The sequence below is a fragment of the Paramormyrops kingsleyae genome, chromosome 1 (assembly GCF_048594095.1).
Source record: "Paramormyrops kingsleyae isolate MSU_618 chromosome 1, PKINGS_0.4, whole genome shotgun sequence".
Lineage (NCBI taxonomy): Eukaryota > Metazoa > Chordata > Actinopteri > Osteoglossiformes > Mormyridae > Paramormyrops > Paramormyrops kingsleyae.
In genome coordinates, this window is record NC_132797.1 from 35147501 (window position 1) to 35169584 (window position 22084).

At 44.7% G+C, this 22084-nt stretch overlaps 2 protein-coding genes across 3 annotated transcripts in view; both read right to left on the reverse strand.

Moving 5' to 3' along the window:
* Nucleotides 1–14004, reverse strand: part of kiaa2012 (KIAA2012 ortholog) — a 28635-nt gene extending 14631 nt beyond the window's left edge. The window contains exons 1-11 of one of the 2 annotated variants that reach the window (XM_023806068.2): nt 13877–14004; nt 13522–13556; nt 13216–13414; nt 12784–13047; nt 10259–10415; nt 4517–4669; nt 4037–4191; nt 1801–1996; nt 1448–1581; nt 971–1124; nt 643–825 (exon numbers count right to left, since the gene is read on the reverse strand). In XM_023806068.2, coding sequence (XP_023661836.1) covers nt 643–825; nt 971–1124; nt 1448–1581; nt 1801–1996; nt 4037–4191; nt 4517–4669; nt 10259–10415; nt 12784–13047; nt 13216–13320 — 1501 coding nt within the window. In that variant the 5' untranslated portion in view covers nt 13321–13414; nt 13522–13556; nt 13877–14004. The remainder of the gene's footprint in view (nt 1–642; nt 826–970; nt 1125–1447; nt 1582–1800; nt 1997–4036; nt 4192–4516; nt 4670–10258; nt 10416–12783; nt 13048–13215; nt 13415–13521; nt 13557–13876) is intronic. The other variant, XM_023806067.2, reaches the window with a different exon arrangement.
* Nucleotides 14005–17810: 3806 nt separating this feature from the next.
* fzd7a (frizzled class receptor 7a) lies at nt 17811–20931 on the reverse strand. Its single transcript, XM_023805642.2, has one exon. The coding sequence runs from the start codon at nt 20362–20364 to the stop codon at nt 18688–18690; it is 1677 nt and encodes a 558-aa protein (XP_023661410.1). The 5' UTR covers nt 20365–20931; the 3' UTR covers nt 17811–18687.
* Nucleotides 20932–22084: the final 1153 nt, after the last annotated feature.

Consider the following 22084-nt stretch of genomic DNA (forward strand, 5'->3'; position numbering starts at 1 on the left):
TCCTGGGAGTTCCTGTCACCAAAGTGCATTACTTTATTTTGCATACTGTATATCCTTGAGATCCAGGCAGGTTTTGAAATCCTGATTAAAATTTTGAAAGTTGGCATGGTCACACCCCCACACGTGTGATGTCATCTTAACTGTCCTTTTTAAGAAATTACAAGACATAATAGAATAGCATGTACAGTATGACAGACATCAGTGAAGACACAATGTCCTCTGCAGAAGACTAAAATGAATCGCTGCTTAGCTGGAGGATATTGCATAGTGAGGCCTGACTGCCTCCTGCTTTGTTTACAATAGCGGCTTCACCCTAAAGCCCAAACATATATGACGTCCTGTTTGCCTCCAGCCTGGCATCTTGTGGGGTCTGGCCATACTGTGCTTGACTTATTTACTTTGAGGTGTGAGAGTATCCTGTCCCTGTACTATGGGATGTGACACAGCTTTTCTGTCTCTGAGCACTGTATGTTTTGGCTATGACGACATGCTGCCTGTGTAATATGAGATCTAATTCCATTCCATCTTGTGAGCTTTGGGGCGCGACCACATCATTCGCTGCACACTTTGGTTACGACAAAATCAGTTTTCCCAGTAAATCAAGGGCATGAGCGAATCCATGCAGCACAGTACTATGCTTACCTTCTCCTGGGTCCCGCGCAGTCAAGCCGTCTGGGTTGAGCCTGTTGCAGTGAAGGATAGGAGCGATTTTTGCAGCATTTGGACCTACTCCGCTGGTGTTACAGACGTTGCATTCGTCCCGTCCGGATTGCTTAGAGGGCTCATCCCTCTGCTTATCTGCAACATTGTCGTCACAGAGACCACCTGAAATAATACAGACACAAAGCAGTGAAATATCATGGGGATTCAGCACATGGTGCAAAATACGAATCCAATGACAAACACACAATCATATATACCCATATGTCCACAAGATAGAGCCAACAAACCATACACACTCAGGGTATACCGCGGAATTGCAGATTGTTCTGCCGCTCTCTGTGCACAGGGATGAGCACGGGCAGAAGCAGCTTCCTGTGAGCTTGTCTTTCCAAGTGGGCGTGAGCAGGAGCTGCAGTGCTGATGTCACACGTCCGTGGCTCCCGTCCTGCTACAGGCTCAGACTTCAGGTGACAGCAAACAACACAAGCTGTTGGCTTTGACTGGCTGCTTGAATTCACACAAGAAACCATCTTCCTTATTCTGAAGGTGCTTTAATTACTTTGAAGTAGAGATTCACAGTTCGAGTTCTTGAAGGCTGCCATTTCTGTGGCTGATGTTTATTTCCCAAATGGTTAATTAACTCATCAACAGCAAGACATTAGCACTCAAAGAGCAGGTGGCTACAGTCCTGCATTATAAAAGAGCTACACTTAAATCTCATCACATGGCAGGTATGAGCCCTGCTTGAATACAAGGAATATTTTCAGGTGGCTGAATGACTCACCACGTCTGTGTTCCTAAATTGGTCTAATGCGACCAAGGGTCCCACAGGCACAGGTGGTAAGCGTATGTTAGAAAAGGCAGGGTCTGGGACGGCATCGTCCTGTCTGTCAGGGGAGTCGGCCTTCCTCAGCCTCACTGACCCACGTACAGGTTTGTTAATACGCCCGTAGATACAGACAATGAGAGAGGAGCGCAGTCGGCCACAAGCAGAACACACATGCTGTACTTTTTCAATGGTACAAAGAGAGATGAACATTTGAACTGAAGCACAGCACAGCCTCAGCAGTAAGGATACGTCCCTACAGACGGTCAGGCTGTGAGCTGTCCGCTGGCAGCATAATATGATGCACTTACAGTTGCCCCGGGCCCTTGCACCGCCCATGTGACCTCCATAGTAGGTGATGTGTGAGACGGGGCTGCACTCCCAGGAGCAGTCCACACTGGCGGTCCTCAGAGGACATGCTGCCTCCCTGACAGCTGGGGGCGCCGCTGTGCTGCATATCCCACCAGCTCCTACGAGCCCAGGGCAGCCGAGCACGCGACGTGCCATCTGGGGATTGTTAGACAGGCCTGCTTAGAGGAAGGTGTTCTTCATCCCGGGATGCCTTCGATTCTTATCTACTCTTTTAACGGATTTGCAGTGAACAAAAATGCTCCCGCAATCTTCTCTTCACATCATTGCTTATTTAAATACGTGAACATCACAAACAAAGCTAGCAGAACAGGAATCCTCCCTCTCTGCTGACATCTTTCTGTGTGAATACATGCTGCCATGTTTACCTAATCTACACCCCCAGCGGTTTTTATTCTTTTTTTGCACATTAACCGAAAATAGCACAGGTAGAACATGAGACCCCCCCGTATGTTTTACGAGCTGCTTACCCACTAAAGGGCTGCAGTGAACCTGGAGTCTCTCCAGAGCAGTAAGCAGGGAGGGAGCACCTTAGACAGGATGTCAGGCCATCACATAATTACACACTGTGGACAATTCAGGCATCCCAGTTTGTCTGACTGTATGTTTTTGCACTGTGGGTGGAACCCGGAGCACCCAGAGGAAACCGTCACAAACTCGGGGAGAGGATGCAGACTCCAGACACGTAATTCACAACTCACAGGTTTTTATAATCCATAGGTCCAGTCAAAAGCCAGTAAAATACAAAAAATATCCTAGATTCCTGCAAGTGTTGCAATCCATTCCTCAAGTCTGTCTAACCACATAAAGCAGAACTGAGATCTGTGACTATAAATCTGACAGCTGTTACGACAACTGGCGTCACAAAGCCGGATTTGCCATTAATTACAATGCATTTCTTTTCATGAAGCCTTGGAGATAATAGCAAAGCATGTTCTCAGACATAATCCCAGAACACTGGGAATATTTATCCAAAGTGAGAGAAAGAAGGCACATTGTCACGTTGCACGATAAAGCATGCCAGTGTCACACGTACTTGATTATCACCCACTATACTGATCTCATGAAGCCTCATTAGTATCCAAAATGATCTACGTTGTATCCTACATTACATGTATACATGCACTCCTGGGCAAAAAATGAGCCAATCTCAAATTGCACAACATTAAGCTTTGGCCCTTTCTTGCCCAGGAGTGTAGATTTCCTTTGGGTTCTCTGGAATCTGCACCTGCATCAGCCGGAATTTCAATATGTGTATTATTGTCAATGTCACATGTTAAATCTGTCGCCCATATCATTTTCAGAGCCTTTGCAAGCTTAATTCCTGTTTGGTTAAAGGCTTTATGAAATACAGCTGCCTTGTGGGATGTTTTGAGTAATTCTGAATAATTTACAGCACAATTTCCTTGGGGGGAATTTGAAAATAATGAATAATGCAGAACTTCAATTGTAAATTGTTTCAAAGCGGCTTCCTGCCTTGCAGATCATGTTCCTGTATGAAGTCAGTGTAAAATGCCCTTCATTATACTCGTCACTTGGAGTATCTCTGTGTTCCTTTCAGTGACCAGTTGTTCCCCACTGAGAATGTTTCTTTAAGCCTGATTGAAATAAAAGTTTTACGCCAGAATGATGCATAAGGCTGTTTGTAGTGAGATCCCACGTGGGAATGAACCCTTCCCAGACCTCTTTTCAGCCTAACTTATTGGTTTTGGGGGAGCAGTTTGTCATTTTCCCAAAGAAATTGCTTAATAAGATATCGCTAGGATGTTTAGCTATTATTCTCACACCAAAGGTTCAGCAACAGACCTACTGCAGTTGATAGTTATTGTAGCAGGTATAACCTGTGAGGCATTTGGCTGCTTAATTTGCATCTTTCACTTTCATAAATTTAGGTGGGAAGTGCAGTCGGTATAAATTCAAATTAATCTTCATATAAACATATAGTGTAAATGTCGGTTGTCAGTTTGATGACCTGGAAGTAAAATTCAGCTTAAAGGCAGGGAATTGATGAATAAACAAGGATAACACAGATTCCATCATGTTTGTAAGCCTTAAAATCAACACTTAACATGAGTCCTTTTATTAAATAAACATATACACATGCTGTACACATATACAGATATATAATCATATACAACTTTTGTGAACATATCCTCATACAGTCTAAACACAGCGTACCTGTGCCTCTTTTCCATCCACGGTGCTGCCAGGGTTCTCTGGGATTGGACTCATGCATGACCCAGGAGTCCCCATTATGACCCTAAAGCTAAATGTCTTCAGATTCTCACCCTTTCTTTGATTTTCCAGGCTGGATGATTGAAATGTTTCTTTTTCTGTAAACATTGAAATAAAATGGACCATTTTCATTTTAAAATGAAACTCATTTCATGACAATGTTACATTAAAGACAACATAACTAAAACTCTCGTGAGAGAAACATATAATTTTGTTTCCACTGAGTTTTCAACCTGTAAGACTTTTTAATGAGACTGTCCTATAAATCAAAATTACTGGGAATATTGTGATTTTACATGTGACGTATTATACAGTAGAGGATGTTTATATGTGTTTCTTATCTAGCTGACCTTTGACCTTAATATGTATAACACCCTTTGGATATTACCAGCTCAGTTTGTTTCTTTGCTGTTGGCACCATACCTGTGGAGGATAGGAGGGATTTTTTATCCCCAAGGCATGTGGCCCCTCCCTCCAATACTGGGGCCAGGTGACCTGATGCAGGGCAGGCACTGGGGGTGGAAAAGGTTTCTGCCTCCTTGTGGGGATGTGCTGGGGCACATTTACTGGTGGGACCTACATTGAGAAGTACAGGAACGTTTATCAGACTATACCAGACCATCAACAATAAGCAGACCAGCATCCATTCATCCATCATCCAGCCCGCACCCACCAGACTCTGTCCCGCTCACACCCACCAGACTCTGTCCCGCTCACACCCGCCAGACTCTGTTCCGCTCACACCCGCCAGACTCTGTCCCGCTCACACCCACCAGACTCTGTCCCGCTTACACCCACCAGACTCTGTCCCGCTCCTGCTCACACCCACCAGACTCTGTCCCGCTCCTGCTCACACCCACCAGACTCTGTCCCGCTCACACCCACCAGACTCTGTCCCGCTCCTGCTCACACCCACCAGACTCTGTCCCGCTCCCACCCACACCCACCAGACTCTGTCCCGCCCACAACCACCAGACTCTGTCCCGCCCACACCCGCCAGACTCTGTCCCGCCCACACCCACCAGACTCTGTCCCGCTCACACCCACCAGACTCTGTCCCGCTCACACCCACACCCACCAGACTCTGTCCCGCCCACAACCACCAGACTCTGTCCCGCCCATACCCGCCAGACTCTGTCCCGCCCACACCCGCCAGACTCTGTCCCGCCCATACCCGCCAGACTCTGTCCCGCCCACACCCACCAGACTCTGTCCCGCTCACACCCACCAGACTCTGTCCCGCCCCCACCCAACAGACTCTGTCCCGCCCACACCCGCCAGACTCTGTCCCGCCCACACCCGCCAGACTCTGTCCCGCTCACACCCGCCAGACTCTGTCCCGCTCACACCCACCAGACTCCAGACTCTGTCCCGCTCCCGCTCACTCCCACCAGACTCTGTCCCGCCCACACCCACCAGACTCTGTCCCGCTCACACCCGCCAGACTCTGTCCCGCTCACACCCACCAGACTCCAGACTCTGTCCCGCTCCCGCCCGCCAGACTCTGTCCCGCCCACACCCACCAGACTCTGTCCCGCTCACACCCACCAGACTCCAGACTCTGTCCCGCTCCCGCTCACACCCACCAGACTCTGTCCCGCCCACACCCACCAGACTCTGTCCCGCTCCCGCTCACACCCGCCAGACTCTGTCCCGCTCACACCCACCAGACTCTGTCCCGCCCACACCCACCAGACTCTGTCCCGCTCCCGCTCACACCCGCCAGACTCTGTCCCGCTCACACCCACCAGACTCTGTCCCACTCACACCCACCAGACTCTGTCCCGCTCCCGCTCACACCCACCAGACTCTGTCCCGCTCACACCCACCAGACTCCAGACTCTGTCCCGCTCCCGCTCACTCCCACCAGACTCTGTCCCGCCCACACCCACCAGACTCTGTCCCGCTCACACCCGCCAGACTTTGTCCCGCTCACACCCACCAGACTCCAGACTCTGTCCCGCTCCCGCCCGCCAGACTCTGTCCCGCCCACACCCACCAGACTCTGTCCCGCTCACACCCACCAGACTCCAGACTCTGTCCCGCTCCCGCTCACACCCACCAGACTCTGTCCCGCCCACACCCACCAGACTCTGTCCCGCTCCCGCTCACACCCGCCAGACTCTGTCCCGCTCACACCCACCAGACTCTGTCCCACTCACACCCACCAGACTCTGTCCCGCTCACACCCGCCAGACTCTGTCCCGCTCCCGCTCACACCCGCCGGACTCTGTCCCGCTCCCGCTCACACCCGCCAGACTCTGTCCCGCTCACACCCGCCAGACTCTGTCCCGCTCCCGCTCACACCCACCAGACTCTGTCCCGCTCCCGCTCACACCCGCCAGACTCTGTCCCGCTCCCGCTCACACCCACCAGACTCTGTCCCGCTCCCGCTCACACCCGCCAGACTCTGTTCCGCTCCCGCTCACACCCACCAGACTCTGTCCCGCTCACACCCACCAGACTCTGTCCCGCTCACACCCACCAGACTCTGTCCCGCTCCCGCTCACACCCGCCAGACTCTGTCCCGCTCCCGCTCACACCCACCAGACTCTGTCCCGCTCACACCCGCCAGACTCTGTCCCGCTCACACCCACCAGACTCTGTCCCGCTCACACCCGCCAGACTCTGTCCCGCTCCCGCTCACACCCACCAGACTCTGTCCCGCTCACACCCGCCAGACTCTGTCCCGCTCACACCCGCCAGACTCTGTCCCGCTCACACCCACCAGACTCTGTCCCGCTCACACCCGCCAGACTCTGTCCCGCTCCCGCTCACACCCACCAGACTCTGTCCCGCTCACACCCACCAGACTCTGTCCCGCTCACACCCACCAGACTCTGTCCCGCTCCCGCTCACACCCGCCAGACTCTGTCCCGCTCCCGCTCACACCCGCCAGACTCTGTCCCGCTCCCGCTCACACCCACCAGACTCTGTCCCGCTCCCGCTCACACCCGCCAGACTCTGTCCCGCTCCCGCTCACACCCACCAGACTCTGTCCCGCTCACACCCACCAGACTCTGTCCCGCTCACACCCACCAGACTCTGTCCCGCTCACACCCACCAGACTCTGTCCCGCTCCCGCTCACACCCGCCAGACTCTGTCCCGCTCCCGCTCACACCCACCAGACTCTGTCCCGCTCCCGCTCACACCCACCAGACTCTGTCCCGCTCCCGCTCACACCCGCCAGACTCTGTCCCGCTCCCGCTCACACCCACCAGACTCTGTCCCGCTCACACCCACCAGACTCTGTCCCGCTCACACCCACAAAAGCTTGGCATATTTTATGCCGCCCCTGCCTGCATCTTCTAAGTTTCGCCTCACTCCTGAATACAATGAAAAAATACATTTTGTATGTTTACTTTTGGGTGAAGAATAAAAACAAACCTGTAGCTTCTACAAGCAGGCTATGTTCAACTTATAACAGTGAAAACACGTTACATTTTTCACAAAATAGTAGGCTAGTCCTACACGTAGGCATATTACACCTACAGCGTCACCTACACGTTTGCAATAACAGTCTATGGACTAGGCTACTAAACTGGGCCTAGGACATTCCCTGATAACTTCCACATAGGAGATTCAGTGATGAATGCTTCAGAATGCTGCGCGTCTGCTCCAGCATACATCCACAAATGCTGAAGGGTCTTTCCGACGGTGGACTGGAGACAGGGACACAAAGCCCGTGGCGAGCAAGTTGGCTTAGTACTGGAAAGTCATCACTGTGGTTCTTCCACCACAAGAGAATATTTTGGGGTTGCTGTGCTTCAGTTGTATCCAGCTTAACGTTTAGATAGTCCTAGATCTCTGAATACAAAAGTATTGAAATGCTGCTCTCCATGGTACCTAAATGAGCCCCTTCCTGGAACTCGTGGAAAATCGCCCTTTTGGCTGGGACCTCATGGTCATCATTTCCAACTGTAACGTGAAACCCCAAGTCATCAGCCATCTCTTTCACCGCATTGATCACACATTGCTTCTCATTTTCCACAAGCGTCTTCAGTTGCTGCAATTTCAGACTGAGAAATGTTGCCATTTTGTACAGCATATGGATGCTATTTGATTTCAAGCTGATAGGAGACATCAACTCGTCCAGACGTTGCACACACACTGATGCAATTACAGTCAGCACAGGGTCGACATTGACTGCTGCACAATGACTTCACTGTCCATGAAAGCACAACAGAGGCACTTAAGGCAGTATTGCCCAACTGCAAATCATTCATTGCATCTTTAAATGGTTTCCAAAAAGACACCAAGTTTGTAAGCTTGTTTTTGTTGATGTATCCTATTTAACCATACTGCTTATTTTCTAGCAGGACTGCTGTGTTATCATCATACTGCTGCAATAATGAATCCAGCATGTCGACATCCGAATTTCACTGTGTCTCCGCTGACTGTTTTACAGACTTATTCAGCTTGGCTTATATGTCAGAATATTTAAAATATGTGACCAAAATTTTCACGTCACTTACAAGCTGAGCATCTTCATGTGCTTCATCCATCATGGCCGATGAGACGTGAAAGAATTATGTTCAGTACATGAATACAGTCGTCCCTCGGTTATCGCGGTTAATCCGCTCCAGACTCTACCGCGTTAACTGATTTTCCGCGAAGTAGGATTCTTTATTTCTTTATTATTCGGCTGCACCTGGCGTTGAAGGATTTGCGGGGGTGCTCGAATACATATGCCTACAGTCCATACGTACAGTAATTTTAATTTTAATTGTAATACAGGGGTGTATAATTGACTCAGACAACCGAGCGCGCGCTGTATCATTTTCACTGTCTATCAACTTTTTAATGAATAAATGTATTTGAAAAAACCGCGGTAGAGTGAAGCCGCGAAAGTCGAAGCGCGAAATGGCGAGGGACGACTGTACTGCAGTTGTCTTATGAATTACCGTGCAGTGCAGCAATCATGTTTGCACCTCTGTCAGTGACAAAGATCATTTTCAAAAGGTCATGTATCTGCACAAACAAAATCCACACATTCTTGTGTTGTTTTATTTTCAGTGCAGTCGTCACTTTTGATTCGCTTGCTTTTAGCCCTGAAGTGCCAGACTTGTGCCGAGTGTATGATAGCACTTTTTTGCATGTTACAACAATCAGAAAGCAAGTGGTTCCCCTCCTCATCTCTGACAATGGAAAACGGCTGCCAGATATTTTTTGATCTGGATCTATGACAGCTTTCCTTAAGCAGAAACTTGCATCCTCATGCATTAAAGATTTTCCTGCCGGCTCTGCCATCCTATGCCAGGTGGCCAAACGAGTGATAAAAGACTTTCATAATGGGAAAGAGCTCACATCCTTCCAGAAGTTCGGGGATAGGCTGGCCGGGTAAAAACCCGATTAGGCATAGTAGCTTGTTTTATTCTGTGAAATTTTTTATGTAACTTTCTATTTACTCAGTAATATGAGTAACAGTTTGACAAAATGTAAATACATATTTATCCCACCCAGACAACCATCTATAGCAAATCAATGTCACTTAAACAGCTTCTTCACCTGCAATAATGCTGATCACTCTGTCTTGCATTAATCTTCACATTACATGCTCTGTCCTGGAACTCTGTCCACAAGCTATCTCCAAATTCCTGGACTTTTTGCTTATTGCTGCTGTGTGTGCACATCTGTACTCAATACATAACACTATTTATTTGTATTTGTATATACTGGGGACCCGGATCTAATGAAAACTTGTTCCATACTCAAATTTATTTTGGTTTTTTTTTATTTTATTTTTCTTAATTTATGTTCTGTGTTGTCTGTGAATGCATGCACCAATAGTGCCAAGAACAAATTCCTAGTACCTGCAAATATACCTGGCTAAAGTGAATTCTAATTATAAATATTTCTTACATTTGTACATTTTTATATTATATAGGCTTAACTTAAATATGTTGTTAAAATATGTATTTTTAAATTTTATTTAATGTGATTTAATCAAAATCGGCATTATGTGCAGAATTATGGACAGAATTATGATTAGAATAGCTGATATTGCATATTTTGATAAATACTTGCTTTTGTGCCTAAGAGACAACAGACTCGTAAAATACATGTATTACTCAAGCAGCGCCTTGAAGAACAGGAGAGATATGAGAGTTAGCCATGTTTATTGTGGATCATGAAACCTTTCAGGAGAGATGTAAGATCTGTACCTGGAGAGAGTTCAGAGTCAGAGGTCACGACCTTTGGTTTGCAGATAGGGTTCAGAGGAGCCAGGGAGCGCTTGGTGCTGAATCGGGGCAGAGCGAGCCTGGAGGGGATGGTGGACAGGAGAGGGTGCACATCGCCTGAGACGTAGGACCTCCGAGCCTGAGCAGGAGACACAGAAAGGCAAAAACTGCAGCTGGAAGAATTCCCAAATCACAATTATATAAGCCTAAAAATCACAAAGGGAATCTATATCCTACTGCGGCGACGGGAAGAGGGAAAATGGAGATTATGGGATCTGACATTTAAAGTCCCAGCACTGCCTTCTCCTTCTCTGCTCTTGATAGCACCAAGTTTGGGTTTGCAGTAAAGGTGAGGCAATGGGTGTGGCAAGAGATTTGAAGGGAAATGGATAGATATGAAAGGGACTGAGACTGACACCCTGCTAACAATTTGTCTGGTTTAGTTGCTGAAATTCATCTTAAAGATGAATCATCTCTCACGAGTACTTTCCTTTCCATGAACCTTCAGGCCGAGTCAAATACCTTTGAAATTGCAAATCCCTGCACATCTGCTCTACCATGTTTATGCTTTTATGACATTTCTGTTATGTTTCATTGAAAACATGATAATAGTTTGATTCCTAAATTTGCTCTTTGTCTTCAGAACATAATCGCTTAATGTACAGTTCACAAAACTCACTTAAAACAATGCTATGAAACAATAGCAACTGCGGTAATGTTAAAAAAGAAGAAATGAGTAAACAGCAGAATGTATGACAATGCTAGCAAACAAACTATGACTGACAGGCAAACATAGTTTTCAGCATTTAGGAAATCTGCAGTCTCATTTACTATTTCTCCTTTAGTTTGCTACACAAACAGAGGAGCTATAGTTTATCTGTGAAAACCACAATAAAAACAGACAATTCTGAAATTAAATATAAACAGTACCATCTGGAATCAAACAAGAAAAACACGATCCTGTTTTTTAACCACCCCGTCCTTCCTGTGAGATTGTGCCTTTTTCGTTTTATTTGCAAGCAGCGGTCATCCTAGATTCATATCAAACGGTTGTGTTGTCACTGGTGTGTGATGTTTAGATGATGGAAAGTCAAAGGGAGGCATGGCAGCAGATGCCTGGATGCCCTTGCGCAGAGACACATTTTGCAGGGTTTTTGGCTGCTCTTGGCTGGTTCCCAAGACCACACTGTGCTCTTTGTTGAGACGCTGGCGCTGGTGATACATGGCTTTCGGAATGCCGGCACCGATGTGGCTCACTGCACAACACACTGATTGGGATGCTTTTTCATACGCCTCAAGAAAAACATTCGTTAACAATCTTTGTTGACGGTGCTCACTCAATAGCTTATTATACGTTTATCATCCTCAAATCTCAGATCACACAAGGCTCCTTGCAAATCCTCAGAAGAATTTCAGCCTTCCGTATCATTACCTTCCATCTGTTAGGGCCAAAGGAGGCCACTATTAGCAAACAGAAGGAAATGCTGGTTATGAGGAATCATAGACAGGAAAGACGGAGGGGCGGCAGAGGATTGTTTCAGAAACTGGAATACACTACAAATTCCATAGTTATTGCCCAGAGCCTGAGGAAACAATAATATTATTATTAATTTTATTAAAATATTAATGTCAAATATTAATGTCAAAAACCCTATCCTGGCTGAGATTGGTCTTCAGCACACCTATACTAGTGGCCAAAATTGTGGAATCACAATTGGCGATTCCAGAACTTTATTCAACTGTTGGTCCAGTTCCTTATTTAATAATCCAATGTATGATATTTGTAACATTCCTTAATTGTTTGTAAACATTACTGCCAATATTTGTGTAGTATTTTTTAAGGCATAATGCCAAAAATACTAGGTGTTTCCACAATTTTGGCCACTAGTGTAAATACAGAAGACACTTAACATCCTCTGTGAGACTGTGGAATGTGGATTACGTCGACCACAATCCCATCCGTCATCGATTTCAAAGTTTCATTTCTTCCATCGTTAACTTTAAGTAGCTGGTCTTGGTTATATAATCTATCTGTGCAGTCTACTTTGATGTGGCTATACGGAAAAACTGTAAGACATTTAAAAATTGATGTACATTTAGTACATCTCGTCAATATCCCAATTCATCTGTGCAAATATGACACATATTCTAAAAAGGCCAAATGACTATATAAATAATAGTTTGATGTATGTGTGTAAGTGTGACTCTTGCACTCTTGTTTTAGGATTGACCCACTTACAGATTTAGTCACATGTTTTCAGGAATGTAGGAGATAATTGGATAATCTGGAGGAAGAACCTGCAATACCTACAGGTATAGGGGCATGAATTAAAGCATTTTAATGCCATGATTCCATGTATCTTGTTCACAGAGAGTCTGGAGCCTCAGGAAATAGAGGGTTAGGGTTAGGGACACCCTGGATGCCAGTCCATCACAAGGAAATTTACAAACACAAATATGAAAGATGGATGGATGGAAAGGATGGATGGATGGATATGAGTTTTTACCTGCTTTCTGCCATAAGCCACTAGAGGGTCTGCAAGGTGCCACTGAGGAGAGACGTGATGCTCCGCTCCATGCTGGGGGTGTGGCACCTTAGTGCTGACATCATCAGGTCGCAAAGGCGACAGTGCGAGGTCCTCAGAGTATAAGATAAGGGGCCCCCTCCTGGTGCTGTAGGTTCTAGGGGGTGCGGGTTCCCCTCCTGTCCAAACATGACCGCTGTGGGACAAGCGAAGCAGCGCTTGTTGGGATTTCCAGTTGAAATAGTCCTGATAGAGAAAACAGGACTTTCAGTGCCCTTGCAGCAGGGAAAATTACCCCCCGAGTGCAGTGTGAGAGTTGGGAGTCTGCAGATTCTCTATTTTTCACACTGCTGAATAAAGATCATTACAACATCTTGCCATGTACATTATGGACAAACAAGGTTTAGGCATTACCTCAGGCTCCAGGCAGACCTCAATCCTTCCACCAAAGCTATCTTCTTCTACCTGGACCATCTGGCCACACCCCCGACTCAGTAATGATAGAACAAAGTCCTTCATGGTCAAGGGGCCGAGTCTTTCTGGGAGCACATGAGCTGCATCAACTACCCTCCACCTTCTGGGAGTGCACTAGTCCAAAGGCTTTCTTTCCCTTCTTTTGAAAAAAAAAAAACAGGTTGTGAATAATGAAGACTGAGTTTATTTGTTCCCGTTGATGAATACTCTATTAATCACAGCTGCTGGGGCAGTGAAAGCACTGACCTCCTGGTGATGTCCTTTTAAGATGATCCTTCAGTCTTCAGCAAACAGACAAGTTTTATCATTGCTAAGTTAACATGACACTCAACCTTATTCATTTTAATTTTATTCCTCCTGGTTTGCTTCTGTGGAGTATACTTTTAGTTCAAAACAAAATTATCTCAATATACAGATGAAAACAAGCTTGGAAATAAAGAAATAAACAAGAATAACTGGCATAAACATAGTGTTGCTAACAGACAAACATGGAGCGAGAGCAGAATTTTTCAGAGTTGGAAAACGGGTCTGGATAGAATCACTGTGATCTGGACCACCCGAAAGCATAACCACTGTTGAAAGACCACTCTGATAATCCTACCTGATGCATCTGTTTCATTTCCTTCCAAAAGGATGCTTTGTAAAAGGAAAAAGTGCCTAATTTTGAAGAAACTGGAGAGTAAGATCCATGTTTGTAAAACCCTACTGTTGCTATGTCCCACAAACTTCCTTGACTGAACACAGAGTGTGTTTCCCTGTTGCTATGGTAGCAAACCTGAAATACCCCCCCTACCACCCAATAATCCCCACAATATTCTTATACCGCCGAAGAATACATGAGACTAGGCAGTGATCCCCTGGAGGGTTTGCCTTCTCATCAGCAGCTCGCAGTGAATTCCTGCATCTACGTTTGTTTAGCACTGTACAGTTGCTCACTCTTCCCTGTAATTTTCATACAATGGAGAAGAACTGTCCTCCATTTCGGATTACGCTGTGGTTATCCTCAGTCTTGGTCTTAGCTCGTATGCCCCCGCATCGCCATTCACCAGGGGTGATACTGCAGTCCAGCTTATACGTCGTAAAGATCAAAACAAAACTAATGACGGGTATCTCCTGCTGTACTCAAACCGCTAAAACTCTACCTTCAAAGACAAGTTTTGGGGAAGTTCCCAAAGGCAGAGTCTGTACAGTCTCATGTCTTACTGTGTTGATCAAACAGCTCACACAGTCCAAACAAACGGCTGACAGTGAATCCAACAGGACTGGACATTTTCTTTGAACACCGATCATTCTGTGTGTGTAGACAGTGGATCTACAATCTGGTTGACCTGCTTTGGATTACCTGCATGGACTTACTTGAAGTACAATACAATCAGTGTATTAGTGGCAGAGAATTCTGTCCTATGACTGAGCTCCACTGATGCATTACAGCCATTCTCACATATAACTGTTCTGAACCCTCAGTGCTATACTCATAAATGAAGCGATTACTGTAAATACTCCTAAAAGGAGAATTTTAACTTTATTGAAGACCCCCTGGTCTGTTGTGTGGCTCTGTGGTGTAGGACTCTGTGTGCGTGATCATAGGGTCACTGGTCCAAATCCTGTGAGCGGCAGAGTGATGTCACCACTGGCCGCTTTAGTAAGGCCCGTAGCACCAGCACAGTGGCTTACCAATTGTATTTTGCTTTGGATAAAAACGTCTTCTAAACAAATGATATAAGTAATGCTGATAGATAAATAAATAATACAAATAATGGAGACAATGAAAGCAAATGTAATATATTTTCTTCTGAAAGTTGGAAAGCCATTAGCTTACCTCTACCTTAGCATTACCTTACTAACTCTGAAGTGGAACATAGGTCTGTGAAAATCACATTTACCTGAGGCACAGGTTTGTTAAGACTGTAGAATTGTTTTGCATGGCAACTTAGGGACAGTACAGCAGAAACAAAGCAAGGGACAGCAGATATCTCCATGACAGACATCCAACAAGCAAACTCTAGCAAATGCCATGACAGAATATGACATATTTTTTCGAAAGACAGGAAAAATATAAATACATTTATGTCTTATTTATTTGAACATGCGATGTAGCTCAGAAATACATTTAGGCCAAGATGAATCATACTGGCTAACTTAGCCCTAATGGAGATTACCCCATTGACATTGTGTTTGACTGAACTACTTCAGCAAAAGACTCAGGGGCAGCAAAAATTAAAGTGTGAAATGTCTAGCACCATTTGGTGTTTGCTAAACCAGCATAAACTGCTGAGAAAAAAACACCTCCCCAACACATGATCAATACAAACTTTTAAGATAAACAAACTAGCCTCCTATTTATAGATTATTATGACAGTCAGTGGCACAAGAGAAGCACAAAGTTTTGTAGACAGAGTATGTATTAGGATTTCTGACATTTGTGCATATATCTTACATATCTAAACATTCATATATCTAACTGTTTTTTTCTGTACTTTTTTGACATATTACATAACTAAGCAATTGTAGTTGCACAGCAATTGTGGCATGAGGTCATTTCAAAAAATTAATTTCAATCCCTCAAGCAAAGGACAACCCAAACTGGCTTACAAATCATTTGTCAAGTCTGTGTGCACAACCAGACAAAACTGGTTTAATTTTTATATTGTTTTCTGTATATTCGGATGGAAAAAACATACATGCAAATACACACAATATGCCTGTGGAGAAAATGGCTTCACAAATATAGAAAATAAGATCACCCTGTACAAAACAAAATCTGACCTATAGGTGGCACCATTGTCGTAACTTTTTTTTTCATTCCTGAGGCGCGTATGGGGCAAGTCAGTGCCGTGTGTATGTCAGGAAGTACGTGCGAAACAGTCTCCCCTTTAACCAAAATGTTTATTAAAATCTACCTAATGGAATACTTAGACAACAAAGGTACTTAAGCATTTACAGATTTTATATTTTTATGCTGTTAACATAGACTTTTTGGACAGGTTACATTAAAACTCCCGTAAAATTATATCATACTATAGCAGCGGTTTTCAATCCTGTTCCTGGTACCCCCCCCCCTTCCAGAATGTTTTCATTCCAACCCTACCTTAGGCTTATTTGGCCTTTAACAGGCTAATAATGAATGAGGCTGGTTGTAAGCAGTGTAGGTTGGAATGAAAACATTTATTTATTTATTTTTTGGGGGGGGGGGGGTGGAACCTGATTGAGAACTACTATACTACTGCAATTATCACTTAAATATGATTAAGTAAAAAAATAACACTGTAAAGTGAAAAATATCTTCGGAAGCAGAGCACACAAAGCTGGGATACACCATGGAGTGTCTTAACAGACATGTTCAGCCATGACAGTGATGTGACCCTTCACATTAGATAAATCTTATGAAAGAAGTTAGTTAAAAAAATATGCAAATATGCATATGAAATGTAATGTGTGCCAGTTTATAAACTCTCTTTAAACAGGTAACAGCTTCGGTTCTGGAAATGGCACGAGATTAAAAAAAAAACAGCACACTGTTCTCCTGACCAGACTTACATTGTAATAAATGGACCTTGTGGCTAGCATGCATGCTGAGAGACTGCTCTGCAAATTGAAGTCATCTCTCAGTGCCCACCGTGAGATTGCCTTTGCCTCTTCTCTCTCCTCTCTCCAGGAGCACATGCTAACTCCTCCAATCCCTCCACCTGTTCAGTCACTAGAGCTTATTTGCTGCAAAGATGCTGCAGGCCCACCCTGCTTCCATTAAAGTGCAGACCTCCATTTTAGCTGAGCAGAATGGTCTGTATCACAAGGGCAGCATCATGCTTTTGGGGGGCTGATGTACAGGAAGCTACTTTGGCCCCATTTACACCATCTACCATCCACCGTACTAAGAGGTTAAATCAGTCAATTAAGGAAATGACAAGATCGGTGTAATGCTAAATGGCTACAGTAGATCAGTACCTAAACCCAAACATTACTGCCACACAACAACGTCTGAATAATCTAAACGCTTATTTTATTGTTACATTTTGAAGTGATCAGTAACCTAATTCCCCAAGATAAAACAGATGCTGATGTAAAACAAACAATTTTAATTAAACTGTAATACTAATATGCTTGAATATTGGGGGTTGTATTTGGGAATACTGAAATTACAGATGCTAAATGTCTGTTTTGTAAGTATATAAGATATGTTATTGCTCACAATTAAATTTGCTGATATTTTCCATTGCATAGCTGATGTTTTCACCCAAATAAATTTTTACCTGTTTACACAGCTGGACATTTCACTGCATAAATCCTGGTTAGGTTCCTTATTAACCAGCTCCTTACAGTGCACCTACTGTGTCTTGAAACAGACACCCCCATCTTTATAAAGCTGAGTCCTTATCTATGCACATATTTAAGGGCAGACACACAATCAATTTCAACTCAAGCACCGAGAGATGCCTGCTAATCTATTTTTAATTCACGTTGCTACATGGGTACAGGTAACTTTAAATTTGATGAGGAAAACGATATGCTTCAGAAAGATCACAAGTACTATAAAGTTTTAAAAATCTAATCATTTTATTCAGTGAAACTGTACAGATACAAGAGAGCTCTTACTGTATTTTAAAAATCAAGTAAAAAATGCAATAACATTTATAAATACATTTGTAGAAAACAAGTATTTACAAAAATGTATACAGTAGCAGCTTGAATGACTTCATAGCTGTATACATGCATACAATAGTACCCAATCAGACTACAAACAGGGCCTCTGCCATTCGTGCTCAGTTACAAGGATGATTGTCTGGGAGTGGCTACAAGATATCAAATAAACTGGAAATATTAAACAAAAAAAAGTGATAAGGTAAACATTTTGTGTGCAAAAATATGACGCTGGGGACTCGACTGCACAAATAAAGTAATAAGTGAGGAAAATACTTCGCTGTTAAAATCATTCTGCAATGCAAAAATGCACAGTACTCAATTTTGTACGTTTCAGCAATGTTACAAAACAGTTTCAGATTATAAACAGGGACTTTAATGGCGAGAAGACCGACAATACGAAGGATGAGCCCTTGAAAAACATTCATGTCATCGTAAATCAATCACGTGTAATTCAGTCTCATTCTACAAAATAAACCCTATAGCGGCAGTCATTTTCTCTTATAAACAAAACGGCAGTTCAGCAATGAATCGGAAATAGTCAGGTATTCGTTCATTTGCATTGATTTAAAGAGACATTTCGTCCTATTTACCAGTAAAACCTTGGGAAGCAGCTCAAGAGTAACTCCCGACGTTGAAAGGATCTGAAAGTGTTCGAGGAGTCTGATCGACCAAGTTTAACCGGATCACTATGAGTACCGATGACTGCAAGGGAGTTCCGAGTTTTCCCCTTTTATTCCGTGTCGACTTGCGCCAGCTCCGCTATCCGTATGATCATACGGTCGTCTCGCCTTGGTTGCTGTTACTTAACCTTTTGTAAAACCTGCGCCACGACTGCAGCGTTTTCCCGGACCATATCCAGAATCCGGAGGTAATGCCCACAATCATAGTCATTAGGTACTTAATCATGAACACGGTAAAGTCCGGGGTCATCGGCGCGAAATTGTTTACGGGGCAGGGCACGGCGAAGCGCTTGCAGGTCTGCATGTGCCATGTCTTCTCCCACTGCTCCCTAAACGCCTGCTCGTAAAAGTAGCACGCTATTACTATGGTGGCCGGGACCGTATACAGCACGCTGAACACACCGATCCGAACCATGAGCTTCTCCAGTTTCTCCGTCTTCGTGCCGTCGTGTTTCATGATGGTCCTGATCCGGAAGAGCGACACGAAACCGGCGAGCAGAAACGACGTGCCTATGAAAAGGTAGACGAAGAGGGGAGCGAGGACGAAGCCACGTAAGGAGTCCACGCTGAAGATGCCCACGTAGCACACGCCGGTCAGGATATCTCCGTCCACTTGTCCCATAGCTAGGATCGTTATGGTTTTAACAGCCGGAACTGCCCAGGCAGCTAGATGAAAATACTGAGAATTTGCTTCGATGGCTTCGTGGCCCCACTTCATCCCAGCAGAAAGGAACCAGGTGAGAGACAAGATCACCCACCAGATTGAGCTGGCCATGCCGAAGAAGTAGAGAACCATGAAGAGAATAGTGCATCCTTCTTTCTTGGTGCCCTGGGCTACTGTTCTGTAGCCATCGTCCTTAAATTTATCGATGCAGACCACTTTATCCTCTAGGAAGAATCCGGCTGAGTAGGCAACCGCCACCATAAAGTAACAGCCGGAAAGGAAAATGATGGGCCGCTCGGGGTATCGGAACCGGCGCATGTCTACCAGATACGTGAGCACCGTGAACAAAGTGCTCACGCAGCACAGAATGGACCAGATCCCCACCCAGAGTCGGCCAAACTTAACTTCTTCCTCGCGAAAATACATCATTCCGTTTACTTTCTGGGGCTCGCAAGGGGCCCCGCAGTCCTTCACCCCCAGAAAGTAATAATTTAAGTATGAGGGCACTTCAAGCTGCAGGGGGCAGGAGAAAGGATGACTAGACCGGCCAATGTTGGGTGGCAACGTGACGAACTCCGGCACGTAAGGAGTTGGGTACGATGTGGGACTTCCAGGGTCCGACGTGTTCTGACCCACGCAGATCTCGCCTGCGCCGTGAACCGGGAAATTCTCGCAGCGGAGCCGCTCCGGCCACTGGAAGCCGAACTTGTTCATCAGCGCCTCGCATCCCTGCCTGGCCCGCTCGCACAGCGAGCGGCACGGCGGTATAGCCTGCTCCAGCACCGTGCATACGGGCGCGTACATCGAGCACAGGAAAAACTTGAGGTCCGCAGAGCACTGTACTTTCACCAGAGGGTAGAACTGGTGCACTTCAAGTCCCGCGTCCTCTTGATTGGTGTGACCCAGGAGATTCGGCATGATGGTCTGGTTGTAGGCGATGTCCGTGCAGAGCGGTATAGATATGGGCTGGCAGAAGCCGTGCTCGGGTATCGAAATGCCCTTCTCTCCGTGATACTGACCCGAGCCCAGCTGGAGCATTGCACACAAAGTCGCAAAAACACAGCTCCTAATCGGAAACCAGACACAGGTCTTCGGTGCTGCCATATTAAATCAGATATGTTCAGTTCAATCAAAAAAAAAAATTAAAAAATGGGGGAAAAACTATATTCCTTTTCTTGGCAAAAAGAAAGAAAACGGCGGACTGATTTTCAGTCTCAACGTTACTTTAATGTTTTAACCATGCATTTAAAGCGCTGCATGTGAATCGATTAACTTATTCAGTAAGACGACTGTCCCTTCTGAAGACCAAACCGAACAACAGTCCTTGAGTGTTTCGAGGTTCCGACAGCAGCATGCAGGAGAAAATCCACTGTTTTCACTCACTTTATAAAAACGCGTTTAAAATAGATGGATATTAGTGCTATTTTCATCTCGCTGTCTCAGCCAGGGAAAAAAAATCCTTAAAACAAAGTTCTTATATCTGACGATTTAAAAAGATAACTATCCAAATTACATCGTTGATTTTCGAAGTGCCGTCTTCTTTTGATTGATTGCACTCCTAAGTTGCTCTGATTCTGCAATGACCACTTGCGCCTCACTGGAAAGTTTGGCCGAAGACACTGAAGACATACTCAATAATGTTACGTCGGTTTCCAGGTGCCCCTCATTCACAAGCAGTAGTGGTTCTCCACGGGGCGCCTGGAAACCATTATCCACTGACCAATCCCACGATTTGTTTTTCTTTAGCGCCACGTCCGTGATTGGATGCAGGACTTCGGACTGGAGAGGCGGAGTGTCGATAACTTTATTTCTTTTCTACTTCGTCTTCTAAATTAACTTTTTTATGCTGTGACTCTGTACTTGTTTACTAGATATTTTGTACTCTGAAAACAAAGAAATACATTTTTAACAAAGAGATGTTTGACCCCGTACTAAAAGATATGCACATAAATTTTAAGTTTTAATATATGCATATTCTTACATAAAGTAACACAAATCTAAAATAAATTAAATGTATGAAGCGCTGTTTTAAAATGCAAGTAAATAACTATGAAATACTGTTGCGTTCCACGCGTTTCTTTAACGATTTAACAAAAATAATCTGCAAGAAACAGATTTGGGGTTGAATTTTAACGCTCGGGCAACAGATTATCTTTAAATGACTCCACATTACGTTTATAAGAGCTATGCTATCTATTCGTTTATTTTAGTTTTTCCCTATAAATATAGGTTTACCAACGGCGTTACACCACTCCTCCGTCAAATTGTGCACAAGTTACAGCTGCATTATTGCAGAAAATACGGTTATAGAAGTTGCGTGACTATTTTGTTTGTGAAACCATTCGCTTTCAAATCAAAGCAACTGTATAAAACACAGTATATTTATATAACGGAGAATAAAGGCGTCGAGGAATGTTGCGGACAATCAAACTTCTAAGAATTAAATGCTTTTCGTCGAGTTACGAAAAATGGCTCATTTGATAAAATATAGTCTGTTATCGTACACCAAACTTTTTAAAGTGGAAAACTAGCTAGTATTTTTGTGGGTGCGGTACCATTACGATCAAGTCATTGTGCCTTTTGTCGCACAGAATGCAGTCTTTATCTCTGACATTTAAATTGTCTTCGATGTTGGGTGTAGACAATTAGGTTATCGCCTAACGCAGTTAGAATGGACAATATGAGACTATCCCAGGCATGCTTACAGTGTATTGTATGTGGTCACAAATGGAGATAAGTTACAGTGATCTTTAGCCATATATCGGTATGTTATAGTTATAGTCATAAGTTTATTGGTAAATTGTTGTAATTTGTAAAATATAAG

Bases quoted from the DNA above. Each gene is read 5' to 3' on its own strand.
- fzd7a (XM_023805642.2), bottom strand. From the start codon at position 20,364: ATGGCAGCACCGAAGACCTGTGTCTGGTTTCCGATTAGGAGCTGTGTT.